Genomic DNA, 16,274 nt, shown 5'->3' on the forward strand with positions numbered 1-16,274 from the left:
AATTTTGATATCTTTGATCTGAACATGATTTTCTCATTTTCAGTCTTGGTTTGCAAAAACAAAAATTAAAAAAAAAAGAAAACAAAATCATGATGGTTGTGTTTTGTATTTCATTATCTTTTAATTTGCTTGCAGCATTTTATTACTAATTTGCAAAATAAAAAAATGAAGAGAAAAAGAGGACAAGAGAAGTAAAGTGAATAGAAACGTTGTGCATGATTATGATATAATTCTATTGTAGTTTAGTTTCTTTTTTTTTAAACTTAATTGATGATTCATTCATTTAATTATAACCCTTTTATTTTATTTTGTTTAATTCAATTGTATGTTTCATTTGTTAATTTAATAATAATATGTTTGATTTGATTTTATTACTTAATCTTAGTTTTCTATCAACCCATGAATTGCATGGGTGGTTTGTGAACAAACTTAGGACCCATTTGGTTCGTGGGAATAGGATTTAGAACCATTTTGATTCCAACTGTGAACCAAACGGACCGTTAAATCGGAATCGGAATGATCATTCTAAATTCTAATTCTTCGCTTGTTTGGTTCAGACGGGAATTGAAATCGGAATAAACTGAAATTAATTCTCACCATTTCGATTCCGATTTCAGACTCCTGTTCCCGCGAGCCAAACGGACCCTTGACCTCGAACTTCCTCTTTCCCCACATTAACTCGAATCTTCCTTTCGAAAAAGCCATCATTTCCACCAGCTGCCTCCTGACGGGCGACGGCCTTTGCGATAAAGATCCCATACTTTTACATTAATTTCTTCCATCTGAGATGATTCAAGTATGAGTGGAGTCGCTGCAAGACCACAGAACGGTGAGTCGTTTTGTTTTTGATGTTTGTAACATCTAAAAATGTAGGTGCTATGCACTTCTCGGATTTCATTTCCCCATGAACATGGTGGAGCCAATTGGATCCGTTTCTCTCTACTTTTGTTCCTTTCTGATCAGTTTGGAACTGCGTTGCATTCAACTACTGTTTATTTTTTCAGTTTGCTTTTTCTTCTCCTGGAATTACAATTGATTTCAATCAATGGTCGGGTTTTTTCTTTTCGCACTGCATCCTATATTAGATCCAACTTGTGCCAAAATTCTGTCAGGAATGTTTTGTAGCGAAGCACAAGTAGGTGCGTGAGGATGTGTGCTTATGCATCATATCCAATTGGGAGTAAGAAATCGCTTGGTGTAGGTTCTTAATCTATCCGTTTATGGCGGACTATCACTTTGTATACAAGGATGTTGAAGGAGCGAGTACACAGTGGGACGATATACAGAGAAAACTAGGTAACCTACCTCCCAAACCTGCTCCTTTCAAGCCTCCCGCCTTCACTCCGTCTCAAGACGAAGATTCGAAATCCAAAGACAAGACATGGATTGATGAGAAAACTGAAGAGGAGCTTGAAGAGCTTGAAGACGATCCTGATCTTGACGATGACCGATTCCTTGAAGAGTACAGGTTCTATATTATATCTTCAATCTTCTTATTTTTTATAATTTTATGGGACTTAGTAGAAATTAGGTTTCTCCTTTTCTTTTCTGATATGAAGAAATCAATTTTTATTTTTTATTTTTTATTTAATCGTCTTAAAGGAAGAAGCGGTTGGCAGAGATGAGAGAGGCAGGCAGGATTTCAAAATTTGGATCGGTGATTCCAATATCAGGAGCAGATTTTGTTCGGGAGGTGTCACAGGCTTCTCCAGATGTTTGGGTTGTGGTGTTTCTGTACAAGGAAGGGTAATGTGCCAGATATCTTTTTTTGCCTTTCCCTTTACCTGTTTTATGTGATATTTCCGGAATTTATCTGTTTTAACATTCTCTTACCCAAATTATTTTCGGAGTTGTTTAAAGTTGCTTTCTGTATCCTGTATCCCACATTGGTTTTACTTTTATTCACACTGTCTTGATTAAATTGTTAAAATTTTCTCCCAAGTTTTATCCTAGTAAAAATGGAGTTGGCCAATAATGGCCATCTTATGGAGACAATCGAAGTAATATATACAGGGATACCTTTATTAAGAGGCCTCGATGATCTCAACGATCCATAAGATTCATGGCCAAACCTCTCCAGATTATGGAGTTATTTCTCATCTTCTGAGGATAAACACCTTGATAAGACAAGTATTTGGCTTTTAACACTTTGACCCAAATAGCATGAGATTTGTTTATGAACTCCCAAGCCAACTTTGTCAAGTTAAATTTATTAATCAACTCAGCTAACCTGAGACCTAAACCACCATAGATTTGGGGGTACACATTTGCTGCCACGAAGCCCAGGACATTGTCTGAACCACCATAGACATAACCCCGATCACCTTCCTGACGCCACCAAAAAGCTCTCTGTATACCATCGTTCAACACTTTATTTGGATATTGTATAACAGGACATTGTCTGAACAGGAATCGCCTGAAACACAGATTTCATTAGGACTAATTTCCCAGCTTTGGACAAAGAACAGGCTTCCCAACTGCTTAGCTTGACTTGAAGTTTATTAATAATTTCCTGCAAATTAGATGGTTTGCTCCTGCTCCAGAACATGGGAATTCCTAGAGTATTTATCTAAGATATGATAGGGTTGGCTTTAACACCAAAAGCTCTCTCAAATTTCTAGGTGTTCACCCAATAATTAGGTTGACTTTAACATTTGATTCAATCTTGCTCCTACAGTATTTATCTACGATACTGTATTTGCTGATGGTAACTTAATACATATACATGTTTACATATCTTGTATGGCTAGAAGGCTAATTATTTTTTTAATGATATTGGATCCATCTTATCCTCACTCTTTATACAGGAGTATTTTTTTAGTTGATTTATGTTGTAATTTGTGGCAGAATTCCAGAATGTGGGCTACTTTTACGTTGCCTGGAAGAGTTGGCTTCAAGATATCCAGCAACCAAATTTGTCAAAATAATATCTACAGACTGTATTCCAAACTACCCGGATCGTAATCTTCCTACCCTATTGGTGTATAATAACAGTGCTGTGAAGGGAACATATGTTGGTTTGCATCATTTTGGTCGAAGATGCACACCTGAAGGTAATTTCCTGTTGAACATGCATTATGTTAACATTTTATTTAATTTGGGTATCTCTGGTTCTATTTGTCTAATGTTTTATGGGCTAATAACAGTTGTCAGTTTTAATTTACTTTGTGTTGTTGGCAGAGATAACTACACATAAATATTTCTATAAGCCTAATAAACGATTATGATTGTTTCTATATTCAAGTGAAAATAGAGATCAGAGATGAAATACAAAATATGATATTTTCACTCTAATCCTTGATTTAAAGAATCTTGTCAACTTGCAGTACAGTCACAATTTCAATTCTCTACAGCTTTGATCCTTGTATTAACTCTGTCAATCGTTATGATGTTTAGTGATCGTCATTTGTTTCTTTGTAAAATTTCAGGCGTCGCACTGGCTCTATGTCAATCAGATCCTGTACTTAACGATGGCCAGGGCGGAAGTGATCATCCATCACAAAAGGCTGTCATTGAAGGAGTTCGAAAGAGGTTTTTAGAGAAGGTTGTGGTAGAACATGAAGACGATGATGAGGATGGATACTCTAGTGACTAGAAGGGTTTCATGCAATGCTTAATGCTTTATGGTGACTTGTCATTTGTTCTAATCTGGTTTGTTCATTATTAGGACATCCCTGGTAACCCTCTTCAAATGTAAATCACTGATCGCATGTTTCCATAAATGCTTTCATTCATGTAATCACGTGTGGTGGGTTCAGCTTCTATTTGCCAATACATCAGATGCACATCTGGTAAATTCTATCACAGTGGTTTTTTTGATCGGTTATCTTAGAGTGGTTTTGATCCTTTACCAATGTCACTGAGTCTATCACAGATACTACTATTGTTTACAAAGGAATTCGCTTTAGGTTGTTTTCTTCCATTGCAAACATCAATACTGCTAACGTTATTGCTTAAGGAATCTGTCCTTCATCTACTCTCCCATTTATGGGAAGATGATCTCAGTGCACGCGGACAGGAACTCCAGATTTTCAAATGGTGATCGTACTGTGTAAGTTGCCCAATGTCTCGACCCTGTCCGACACCGATCTTAAAGAGGAGGATATTAGTATTACCAGTTTGGGTCTCTTTGAATTTTTTTTTTTTTTTAATTTTCGTTAAGTAATAATATGCCGAACCGTGTAACAAAAACTCGGTTTCTTTTCTAGAAGAAAAGTGCACAACAGAGAGTATACACATGAGCAGGCATATACATCAAGCACGTCACGTAGGTAAAGAATAGATGATGACATTGTTATGTGGAACAGTGGAAGAGACTGGGTAACTACACCGACTCTGAGCTACTTCAAAGAGGACCAGCGAAGGTTCCAAGTTCCCTCTGTTCATTCCACTTGTCAATCTGCACAAGCACAGTGAGTGATATTGTATAATAAGTCTGTATGTATGGACACATGACACAGCTCTTCTTTTCAAGATAAGTTTTACAGTGAAGTTTTGGTTACCCATTCGGAAGGACACAGTGATCGGTAGTAGCGGGCGAACTTCTCACACTCTGGCGCCTCATCTCCCTTTTCCCTGATACACCTGTGGTACTCCACATAGCGTGCAAAGCAATGGCGCGTTTGGTTTGTGGACGGGAATCGTATGTCTGCCGGAGCTGTCTTCAACGCCACCTGATGATAATCACAGGATCAGTAATGTTTTAGAGAGAGAGAGAGAGGACCTGAATTCGACCATCGGTGGGTGCTGGCGGAGCTTCAGAAATGGAACCGGGTTCATGGGGTGAGCGTTAAGCTTTTTCTCCTCGAGCCACACGACCAACATCTCTCCCTCTCATCTTCTCATGTGGGTCGATGGTCGACACAGACATGGTTTCCCACTTCCCTTTGAAGTTTGAACTTCAGCCGTCACCCTCTTCTTCTCAAGCTTGCGTTCAGGCTATATTCCCATGATCCCATCTTCAACGCTAAAGGACATGACACGACACAAACACTTGTCATGCAGAGCGTAAAGACGTGCCGATTCTCCAACTACATTAGGCTTTTAGGACAGCCTTGGAAGTTGGAACCATTACTCTTTCTATGTATTTAAGCCTAAAGGTGTAGCTCTTGGTCTTTAATTATATGAGATTGCTTCGTCGGCCGGCTCATGACTCATTAACCCAAAGGACAATACTCGAATAGTAATAGGATAATCCTCTATTGTCAGAATTAGAGATTAAGAGGATGAGTGCTAAGTGCTAACATATACACGCAAACGCATACTCAAAGGACGTTATACATCAAATTATAAGAGGCAAAGTAGTTTCTCTAACTTCCATTTGATCAAGTCATCAAGTGAAGATCCAAGGGTAAAACAGAAAAAAAAAATCAAATACACACACTCCCGCCAGATTTTGTTCCTGCTCACTGATAAGAAAATTTTACAATATTCAAAACTCAAAAACACGTAACTCAATCATTCCTTCTTTCCTCTTGGGAGAATACCAGGCCACAACTTTCCCCGAACGCAAGAGCCTCAATGAGTAAGTTAAGCTGTACATCATGTCTTCAACAATGGGGCCACGCTTCCCAGATGAAGAATCTAGTGAAAACTTTGAATCCACTCGAAAGAGGATTGGCCCCAAGACCTGCAGGGAAAAGGGTTACAAGTTACAACATTGAGAACATGGAACAAAGATACAGCCTTCCTGCTAACGAGAAAAATGAACTCGTGGATACAAAGTAATCATGAAACTACTTTTGAATGAACTTCTGTATAGTAGTGATTCTAAAATTTCAAGTGGTTTTAAAGTTACTTTTGTTTCATTAATTGCCAGAGCCGTTTTGATAATCTGGAGAGGTTTAACTCTCTAATTTCTCCAGTTTTCTATAAGCAAAATGGCTTCTCTGTCATCTCTAATGGCAAGCAAGATCCTCTACATATGTTAAATGTTCAATCCACTTTCAGTCCAGACAGGCAATTTGATTGGTCAAAACATAGAGAAAAAGAAAAACAACTAAAATGAATGACCATAGGCAGAGATGTGCTGCATTTCTTGGATAACTAGGATATAAAAAGAATCTGGTTAGGAAGGGTGAATATGGGCTCTAAGTGTATTGTGGTCACTTAATCTAGATATCACTGAAAGTGCTGTAAGTGTATTGTGGTCACATAATCATGGATGCCTGTCATCCTTCCATCCAAATGCAAGTACAAAGAGGGACTGGCTAGTAGAGTGAAGGGAACGTATACAAGTTTTCAAGAAGTTCTTTTCATGATAGGCAAATTAGTTAATGGTTATGCAACAGGATGGGTGAATATGGGCTTTAAGCGAAGGAATGTAAGATTGATGTCAGAGCCCGCCAACTCTGCAAGCTGGCATTTTTTAACTTGATTTGAAATTATATTGTACTTTAGAAAAATATATTAAATAAATAACAACAAAATAACTAGTTCCAACCTGATTATGTAATTTGGTTGCAGTTACGCTATCATATCAAGATGGGAACTGCATAGTAGAGCTGCTACATCCACCCCTTATAGATAGTCATTTGAATCCATCAAAAGACAGAAGATCTTCAAGGTCAGAGAATTAACATGGTTTGATTGGGTAGTTTGGCCAATATACACATTTTTTCTGCATCATACAGCTTTTTCACTTTTTTTTTTGATAAATGATACAGCTTTTACACTTTTCATTCTGTTGTTAATAGTTATTTAGCATTTATTTGTTTATTTATGTTTTACCTAGAAAGTAGTCATCAACATTCAAATGTGACTAAAATGTCATTTTTTTTTATGAATGACTAAAATGTCATTATAGCAGGGATGAATAACAATAATAGCAATACCTGCTGTTGAAAGATCACATTAAGTCTTGGGGAAGAAAGTGGATTCACTTCACTTCTGTTTGGAGATCCCCTAAAGATGCTAGAAACTAGATGAGCAGCACTTTTTGCAAAAGCTGAAGCAGAAGAAATGTCCAAGCGAGCATCTACTCGTGTCAGATCTCCATACAGTTTTCTGAACTTCCCATGTTGGACTGTGTAGCAGATTGAACCAAACATGTCTGTGCTCAATGCATTTCTCTTCCTGGCACTTGAAGTAGTAGCCTCCCCATCTCCTGATTGAGTCCTTGAATTAACAGTTTCTGAGATCTCCCTTCCCCCAAGCCAAGCTGTACAGGTACCACCTATGACAGTATATGTGAAACCCACTGGTTAAGAGTCTACAAGCATTTCTATAACATCAGCATAGCAAAAGTGACTAAGCAACAACATGGACCACGGAGAGTCCTCAATTTCTTATTTGGATTACTTAGTATGTCATTTAAGTGCTATAATGATTGTTTAAGTGTCAGATTGTCAATAACTTAAAGACAATATTTGAATGAAGCCTCATCATATAACTGATTAATCCTTAGAACGATCTCTTCAAATCCCCTAATGTTTATGCATAGTTCTTTCCTCCATAGAAAATACTTCACTAGCTATTTGAGGGAAATAATAACTAAGACACCAGAGTTCTGATTTATGAATTTCCAATTTTAGACAAACATTTAAAAACAAAAAGCAAGTGGATTCACCCTCAGAAATATAAATACTAAAATATCAAGTAAGACCTTTATAAATCTAGGTAAAGCCATCCAAAGAAGATTTAATGATAGGTTTTCTGCTTCCCTTGAATGGAGAGACTACCAAAGCATCAATCTGCTAGATAATGTTGAGATATATGGGTCATACTTTCCAAGGCACAATGGAGCGCCTAGTTGCATGGGCACCTACCTAGGCATTGCCTAGACAATAGAAGTTGACAACAAGAGAACCTAAATTCTGGGTTCATTCCTAGTTTTTTTCCTCCTTTCATATATCAACGACCAATCATACAAATTGAAAAATAGCCACCTTCTCATTCATATCAAAACAATGAAGTTATTATATTCAATAAAGAAAAGATGGCATTTAAAATATATTAAGTTCAATAAGACACAAATTCACAATGAATTAGTTGTGTTTTTATTAAGGCTGTTTATAATACCAGATTGTCTAGGCAAGTTGGTCATGATTGACACCTTTGATCCAATTTGAGAGGGAGTGGGAACAAATAGATTTTACATTATATTTATTCTTTCAAAATAAAATACTTCTCGAGGGCTTATCCTTTGCATCATTATTGATTCTGATTAACAATATTGTGGGGACCTATGGATGTTAGTGGGCCGGGTTGTTATGGGCCCGGGCGAAGGATCTCGTCACGGGTCGGTCCACGGGGAAAAGCTCCTGTTTTCCCTTGTTCCTCCCCTTCCTAGCTGAACCTATCTTGGCGTCCTAATGGGTGATTTGTCCAAGAGATCACCAAACTCTCCTTTTACTCTCTTTCTTGACTGGAAATTTGATATCCTCATTCAATAATGGGGTCTCCTTAAATAGGAGATTACAAGAGTCCTAATCAAAGGGAGTCTCCTTGCTGAATAGGGAGACTTCCAGTTCTATCTTGCTAAGGATAAGATAAGCTAATCCTAATCTGATAAGCTACTAACAAGATAAGACAAGAGAAATAGAATAAGATAAGAACAAGCAAGATGATCTAATCTAATCTAGATAAGGCTGCTGTTGCCGAACTGGGTAGGATGAGAATCATTGAATCACTGCTGTTGCTGGCGGTGGGTTAGGTGCCTGTTGCTGCCGGTGGCGACGGTACGTCTTCCCGAGGAATGCGTCCATAGCATTACTCCCCTCCTGGACTACGAGCTTGTCCTCAAGCTCGAACTCTGGATATGTGGCGTGGAACTCTGCCAATGGGAGCCATGTGGCTTCGGCCGATGGTAAATTACACCATTCTACCAAGACTTCAACAGCAACACCAACAAAGAGATTAGCTGACTGATGGGGAAGCTCAGTACCAGTATCATCAGGAAACAAGTTGCATAAGATGTTGTTCTGAGGTCCTTCTTGAGAGCCATCAATCCCAACACATACAACATTCAACTTCAATAAGTATTCAAACCTCAGAGTAACCAGTTTTGCAGGCTTGGGATTTGAAACCTCATCATCATGTATATGAAGGATGATTTTAAGAGGATGAGATCGGTAGATTCTTGATTGGTCAAGGTTCTCTTTTCCAGTAACCTTCTTTGGCCCTCCTCTTCCTCATCAGGTGCATCATCCTCCAACTTATTCATTTCTGTATTTGTAGAAACACCATTGTCCTTAATTGCTTGCTGGTGGGCAAAAGCTTGAGCATCCTTCATGCTTCCTATAATTTCCAATTCAATATTCTCCCCAAATGCCTCCTTCTGAGCCAACAATTGTGAGTAAATCACATAGAGTGGAGGTGGCAGTAATTCTGCTAAATTATGCTGCTTTAATTTCTTTGTATGCAAAACCCCTAGTTGGTGTTGGACAGGCCAGGATGCTTTCTTCAGAGATTTCGGGAGACTTGAAAGGAACTTCTTTCGGTGTGCAATGATCTCCATAAGGCTTTTCTTGTGTTGCTCCAGTTTCTCATGAAGTTTGCAGAGTTCTTTTCGCCGGAAAAGCTCAAAATTAAGCCACCTTAGCATCAGGTCATGTGCACTGTCTTTTGATAGTACATATCCTTTAATATCTTGAGGGGCTGAACTGAAAAACTCTTCCTCAGGCACAAGTTCAATATCCGGATACTTTGACTTGAAATCTTTGCGCACCTTTATGGCTTTCACAAATTGAATTTTCTCATACATCAAATTGTGGAGCTGCAATGTAGTGAAATCTATTGGTGCCTTAGCACGTTCTGTTTCTACTTTAACACGATCCTCTTCTAGCAATATAGAACGATTTACCTTATCCCGATCATCTGTCCATTGATTCCGAAAAACTGCTCGCAGCGATACAGCCAACCTAAGGGGTCTCCGTTGCCGTTGCACGACGGGGATTCCAGCCTGCTGTACTTGGGGATGACTGCGGCTATCGGGGCGATGACCTGCTGTTCGCCGGACGACTCCGTCAAGTCTGGTCGGCGGCTGTTTGTGGTTACAGTCCCTTCTGGATTCCTCTCCTTGTTAGAGAAATACGATTCCAGCAAGCGTCGCAGCTCCCGGACATCGTCTTTGACCTCACGAACCTCCACGTTGGTTTCCACGAGCCTATGCTCCAGTTCATAGACCCTTGATGATAGCTGCTCCAGATCTCCCATGACGGTTGGCTCTGATACCAAGATGTTATGGGCCCGGGTGTAGGATCTCGTCACGGGTCGGTCCACGGGGAAAAGCTCCTGTTTTCCCTTGTTCCTCCCCTTCCTAGCTGAACCTATCTTGGCATCCTAATGGGTGATTTGTCCAAGAGATCACCGAACTCTCCTTTTACTCTCTTTCTTGACTGGAAATTTGATATCCTCATTCAATAATGGGGTCTCCTTAAATAGGAGATTACAAGAGTCCTAATCAAAGGGAGTCTCCTTGCTGAATAGGGAGACTTCCAGTTCTATCTTGCTAAGGATAAGATAAGCTAATCCTAATCTGATAAGCTACTAACAAGATAAGATAAGAGCAATAGAATAAGATAAGAACAAGCAAGATGATCTAATCTAATCTAGATAAGGCTGCTGTTGCCGAACTGGGTAGGATGAGAATCATTGAATCACTGCTGCTGCTGGCGGTGGGTTAGGTGCCTGTTGCTACCGGTGGCGACGGTACGTCTTCCCGAGGAATGCGTCCATAACACGGGTTAAGTGGTAAACCTGCATTGACTTTACCCTATTGTGTTATGGTTTGGCAGCCTTATTTGGGGTAGGTTTGGGTTGAACCCATGTTAAACCCAATCCATTGACATTGCAGCATTGGAATATTTGTCTATATAGGATTGGTTGAGTATAGATAGGGATGCTAGTGAGTCAGCTTAATTGGTAAACCTGCACTTAACTGACCCTACTGGGTTAGGGTTGGGGCAACCTTAAGTTTTGGGTCAGGGTCAGGTCAAGATGGACCCATGCTAAACCTGACATGTTGACATTGCAGCACTGAAATATTTGTTTGAATTGTTTACAGTTTGATGTATCAATAGTGGTCACAAATAAAGGCTGGCATACATTATTTAGATAATTCTAAAACTTCGCTGAAATTCATGAATCTTTACAATCTTCTTACAGCAATGCCAACTTGAATCACATCAGAGGAAATAAATTAACATAACAATACTTAGAAATAAAGTTACCTTCAAACTCAAACTGATAGTCAATGAAAGAGAAAAAAAAAGAAAAGAAAAGAAAAGAAAAGAAAAGAAAAAGGATTAGGTCCATCAAGTATATGTTAAACTCAAGGTTTTATTATTATTAACATGTTAAACTCAAGTATTCAAGAACATTTTGTAACATCATGCATATAGCATTCTGTGGGCAATTGTACAAAGAGAAAATTTCAGGAGCTAGTCCAAATCTCTAATGACAATGCTCCATTCGCAAGAACTCAGGGCTTACTCCAAAAATATAACCTTAAACAATAAATTAAATGTTTTAAGTAAACTGACCCAGGAAAATGACTTCTGCATTCACCCTAGCATACTAAATGGTTCAAGATAATCCACTCCTTCTGAAAATAGCAGAAGTCCATTACCATGAATAACATGTCAGACAAAAAAACTACTGAACACAATAGACATCATTTCTATAACAATCTGAATCACTTAAAATGGTGTCCCATTAACAAGAGTTCAAGGCTAAACCAACAACAAAACTTCAAACAATAAATCAAATGTTTTCAGTATATTGACCCTGGAATGTGACTTCTACATTAATTTAACCATGCAAAATATTCAAGACAAACAAACATTCTAAACATGACAGTTATCCATCACTATAAAATGAAGCCTGACGAGAAACAACTGGATAGAACAGACTTCCATTACCATAACACTGACATCTGGCATAAACTTTGACAAAAATAGAAAGTAAAAAGCAAAAGGAGGAGAAGGGAATAACTCTATACTGAAATTTCCAATTTTACTATGAAAAAAATTGGAATAGTACTAGAATGACTTGACAAAATAATTTCAGAAAAAAGTAAATAGAAGCAATATTACCAATAATTCCAGATATAGCTGCATGGGGTTCTCTTAGTCGTACATCATATGAAGGCCACCAATACTCGCCCTTCTCAGTTTTTATAATGACATCCTTTTTCGTCTCCTTTTGCCTCCAGATGTCTCTGCTCTTCTCATAAGAAAAAGCAGCTGTTGCACACAAGCCAGGCATCAGAGCTAAGGGTGGTTCACCACTTGTGGCATTAAAAGCCTGGGGAAGGCCACTACTTTTGTGGACACCAAAACGGTATCTAAATCCAGATTCAGAAACAAGGGATGACAAATCTAAGGATATTGACTCAGGCACACTCCAGTATCTTCCATTCTGGTCAATGAATAGTTCAGGCCATGCTGCTTCTACTGTAACATCATGATGTGGAAGCTGAAATATATAAGAAACATTTCTTGTCATAAAGGAGTAAAGAACACAAAGAAGAATGTGAGAAATGTTGAGGAAACATAGCCAACAGGATTGACATGAGAAGTGAACTTAGGAGAATGGAATTCACAAGCAATATCAACAGATGAAGAAAAAAATGCTGAAAAAAAATACTTTCTCATAAAAATCAGAAAATTTGCAATTTAGACGTGGGAACTTGGTCTTATAATCCTGAGAAATCTTGGGCCAACAAACATGAGAATGTTGGTTCAAGTTTAGGAGTGGCCATTCTGTGAAGAAAATGCCAGAGGTTAGGTCTGTATTCATCTATTGCTCCCAGTATCCCAGATGGCTGGAACTGAAATTGGGCTATGGACTTTTTATGCTAGATAAATTACCTCAGAAAACATGAAAGTTGATGCGTCTCTATCATGCTTATGTGTGCAAAAGTAAAAGAAGCACATACATCACATTTTATTCAACTAACCAAGAGTATGAGATGCATGTGATTGTTACTATAATTTTATAGGGGTTGACTTGAATTTTGACCAAGGAAAACTCCAAAAATTGGACTTACTGATTGTTGACCACCAAATCCCGAACATGCATACAGCATGGGAATGTCATGAGGAAAGAGTTCAGGAGTCCTGTTATCCTAAGGATAAGAGTGACACAGGTGTACATGTATCTGTCCAAAGATAGGTAGATACATAGAATCCATCTCACTAGTAATATAGCATACTTTACACGTGGAGCGATGAGGGGGAGCCAGAAAAAACAAGGATCATCATTTGATGAGTCCTACTTAGAATATATGCTTATCATTTGATGGGTTAGAATAGCACAATCCAATTGAATGCTTTGGATAACTAGGGTTGCACAATTAGCATGGTCTGTTAGGACTTGGTCCAGCCAAGATGGTCTAATATATTGATCACTCAAATGTTCAGCATGTAACATTAACATAACAACTGAGAAAAAGATGCCTAGAGTTTCCCATTACTTTCAGAATGACCAACCTAATATGTTGGTACAATATCTACCATAAAGATTGAACAAAAATATAAGAAAGATGCCTGGAAAGCTTACCTTGTTAAAGAGCATTGCTTTATTGCGATGCCCCTTTCTTTCACCATGGGATTCTTTCATGAGAAGTAAGGATGAGGCTGGAGTCAGAGAAATCTGTGCACACAAACCAAGTGCATAGAGCGACTTGTCCAAGAAATGCTTAGCCACATCTTTAAATGCAGGCAGATCTAGCACATCATCAACTGTAAATTCTGCTTTAATAGAAGATAATAGTTTCTTGGGACGGAATTGCCCAATTATTCCCAACCACCTACACCACACAAAGACCATGTAACATACTACTCGGTTTCAGGTAAATAGAAGGAAAACCAAAGCATGCATAGCCAAAATATAGGAAAGCCAAACACCCAGAAAGGACTACTAGGAATTTAAAATTTAATTAATCTTTTATCTCATTTTTGGCAGGAGATGTATGGTTGAAGAAAGGGGAAATCAAACCCTAAAATACCAATAAGGGATATTGCACTTCAGATGTCTCAACCATGGCAAGTGTTACTAATTGCATCCATAATATTTCACAAAAATAAAATTTTCAAGACGGAAAAGGTAGTGAAGTTTAAGGACGGTCTTAGGAATGATTTGCCTATTCTTAAAGAATATAAAGTTTTGGGCAATATATTTATTCATCTGGATGTAATGCTGAAGATTCTGACGTCTGTATAAGGGAAATGTGTTTATGTAAACAACTTGGATGCGAGGTGCTGAAAGTATTTCCATGTGGAGGTTCCCTTCAAAATCGCTAGAGCATCAGAAATTTTCTAAAGAAAGACATACCCAATGCCTTCTCGACCAGAAACTGTAGAACATTCCAACAACTTGGAAGAAGCTATCAAATAAGAATCCAGAAATAACATAAAAAATTTAGTCCTAAACATGGGAAATTGCATCTTTTTTTTTTTAAAAAAAAGAAAAAAAGTTGCTATATCCAACCTGGAACCAAAATCTATCTCCAATTCATAAACAGAAGTGAAACGCGGCATTTTAGCTCCAATACGATCCCAAAAGTGAAACATGGCATTTTAGCTCGAAAATTCTCAATAAAAAGATAATCAAAGTAACTTGCGTTCAGATAATAGTTTATTTACTTCAAGAGATGTTGTCAACGCATTTTAGGAACAGCAGGAAGAAAATAACCTATTAGCCAAATCGAAATTTTATATAGTTAAAAAGAAATTAACACGCCATTCCCAGTCCGACTCCAAAACCATTCTCTAGCACATTACGACGAAAAACAAAAAATTCATAGCATAGCATAAAGTACCAAGCTACAGACGCCTTTAGAAGAAAAGAAAGTAAATACAATAAAGAATAGAAGGGATAACATTCAATCTTACGCGTTAGAAAAGGCGGGTTTGAGCAACAACGACTGAATAGAGAAGGAGCCAAGCTCCTTTTGAGACGTCGGGGAGTAGGAAGGGATGATACCAAGAGGGAAACCACTGCCCAGTAGTGAGAGCTGCTGAGCTCGCAGTGCTCGACTGGCTCTGGCCCCCTCAAGCGGCAAAGGCTCACCAGGCACGTGCCGAGCTGAGCCGTCTAGGGTTTGAGGGCTCGAAATGTTGAGGTCCCAGAAAGCAGCATCCATTGCCGTTCTCAGATGCGCCATTTTTTGCCTTTTCTTTCTGCTCTGCTTTCCTTCTTCTCCTCTCCTCTTGCTGTCTTCCTTATCTGTCCCGTCCTTCGGATTTGAAATGCGTGGGGCTTTTGTTTGGGACTTGGGAGCACCTTCGACTTCGAGCGACGACAGCAGGGCTGGTTGGTTCGGAACCCATAATTTGCCACGTGGCAACAAAGAAGATGAAAAAGCGGTCAGCAGAAATAGGGTCATATGGGTCCCACCAGGACCTGGTGGCTTAGCACGGGGAATTATTCTGCTGGTCCAGGTCCGGTCCGGCTACCGCGCCTTTCTTTCTTTTTTTCGGTAAACAAGTAATTTATTTTAGAAAGTTACGCGGATACAAACTATATTGCAAAACGCAAAGTCGCAAACATGCTTTTTGTACAAATTATATCATTTACTACAAAACCCCTATTGTTTTATAGATATATTTAAAAGTTTTCATTTTACTAAAAAAACCTCTATAGTTTGTAACCTATTTACTGAATCGACTTTTTATTATAAACTAATTTATCTTACTATCTGAAAATAATAACATGATCACTTAAAATGAGTGGAAAACGTTCATGGGCATAGGCCCATGCTTTTTTATTTCAAAAATACCTCTAATACATTTTCATAAAGAAAACAAAATTAACTAAATAGAACAAAATAGAATAGTTACTCGTGTCTTATTATGATATTTTCATTTTTATTTTCTTTTGATTAAATTTATCTGAACGGATGATAGTGTTAAAACTGTCATTTTTTACTTCCATCTAATGAAAGGTCAATTAAGTAAATTAGTTGCAAACTATAGAGAATATTTTAGTAAAATGCAATCTATGGGATAGATTTCAGTAAATCTATGAAACTCTATGGAATAAATGACCCAATTATATATATATTAATACATTTGGGATAGTGACACTTTAGGCCAAACTTTCATTTTCCACAAAGATCCTCTTTGAACTTTCAAATTCCATCACTTTGCTCTCATACCCGGTAGTGGGGTTGACAGTAAGATAAAACTACAAAAATGTTCATACAAAGTTCTGTATTCTTTTGTATTTTTATGTGTTTTTTTCTTTGTTTGCAATTTTACATATTTTCTCAATTTCTTTTTTGTTGTATTTTTTTTATTTTTCATTGTGCTTTATATTTTTCTTTTCTT

General features: G+C 38.0%; 2 protein-coding genes and 2 pseudogenes across 7 annotated transcripts; 1 reads left to right on the forward strand and 3 right to left on the reverse strand.

Annotated features, from left to right (window-relative positions):
• Positions 1-646: 646 nt before the first annotated feature.
• On the forward strand, positions 647-3,854 carry LOC104609871 (uncharacterized). Of its 5 annotated transcripts, XM_088895921.1 has the most exons (7): positions 647-669; positions 711-722; positions 754-829; positions 1,202-1,468; positions 1,603-1,746; positions 2,848-3,053; positions 3,429-3,854. In XM_088895921.1, the coding sequence occupies exons 4-7, from the start codon at positions 1,221-1,223 to the stop codon at positions 3,593-3,595; spliced, it is 765 nt and encodes a 254-aa protein (XP_088752047.1). In that variant the 5' UTR covers positions 647-669; positions 711-722; positions 754-829; positions 1,202-1,220; the 3' UTR covers positions 3,596-3,854. The 5 variants fall into 5 exon arrangements, with proteins under 5 accessions (XP_088752047.1, XP_010274589.1, XP_010274592.1 ...); XM_010276287.3 differs by lacking the exon at positions 647-669 and having other exon boundaries at positions 711-829; positions 1,113-1,468; XM_010276290.3 differs by lacking the exon at positions 647-669 and having other exon boundaries at positions 711-829.
• A 326-nt stretch (positions 3,855-4,180) lies between these two features.
• LOC104609902 (cytochrome c oxidase subunit 6b-3 pseudogene) lies at positions 4,181-4,688 on the reverse strand (annotated as a pseudogene). Its single transcript, XR_016084038.1, has 2 exons — positions 4,503-4,688; positions 4,181-4,399 (listed from the first exon to the last, which is right to left on the reverse strand). The product of XR_016084038.1 is annotated as a cytochrome c oxidase subunit 6b-3 pseudogene (transcript).
• A 601-nt stretch (positions 4,689-5,289) lies between these two features.
• LOC104609872 (TRIGALACTOSYLDIACYLGLYCEROL-like protein) lies at positions 5,290-15,197 on the reverse strand. The gene is made up of 5 exons (XM_010276291.3): positions 14,838-15,197; positions 13,504-13,753; positions 12,036-12,417; positions 6,834-7,174; positions 5,290-5,629 (listed from the first exon to the last, which is right to left on the reverse strand). Exons 1-5 carry the CDS (start codon positions 15,107-15,109, stop codon positions 5,432-5,434), a joined length of 1,443 nt encoding a protein of 480 aa, XP_010274593.1. The 5' UTR covers positions 15,110-15,197; the 3' UTR covers positions 5,290-5,431.
• Positions 7,181-10,155, reverse strand: LOC104609808 (THO complex subunit 5B pseudogene; annotated as a pseudogene).
• Positions 15,198-16,274: the final 1,077 nt, after the last annotated feature.

This window comes from Nelumbo nucifera, chromosome 1, assembly GCF_055504915.1.
Source record: "Nelumbo nucifera cultivar China Antique chromosome 1, China Antique-T2T, whole genome shotgun sequence".
Classification (NCBI taxonomy): domain Eukaryota; kingdom Viridiplantae; phylum Streptophyta; class Magnoliopsida; order Proteales; family Nelumbonaceae; genus Nelumbo; species Nelumbo nucifera.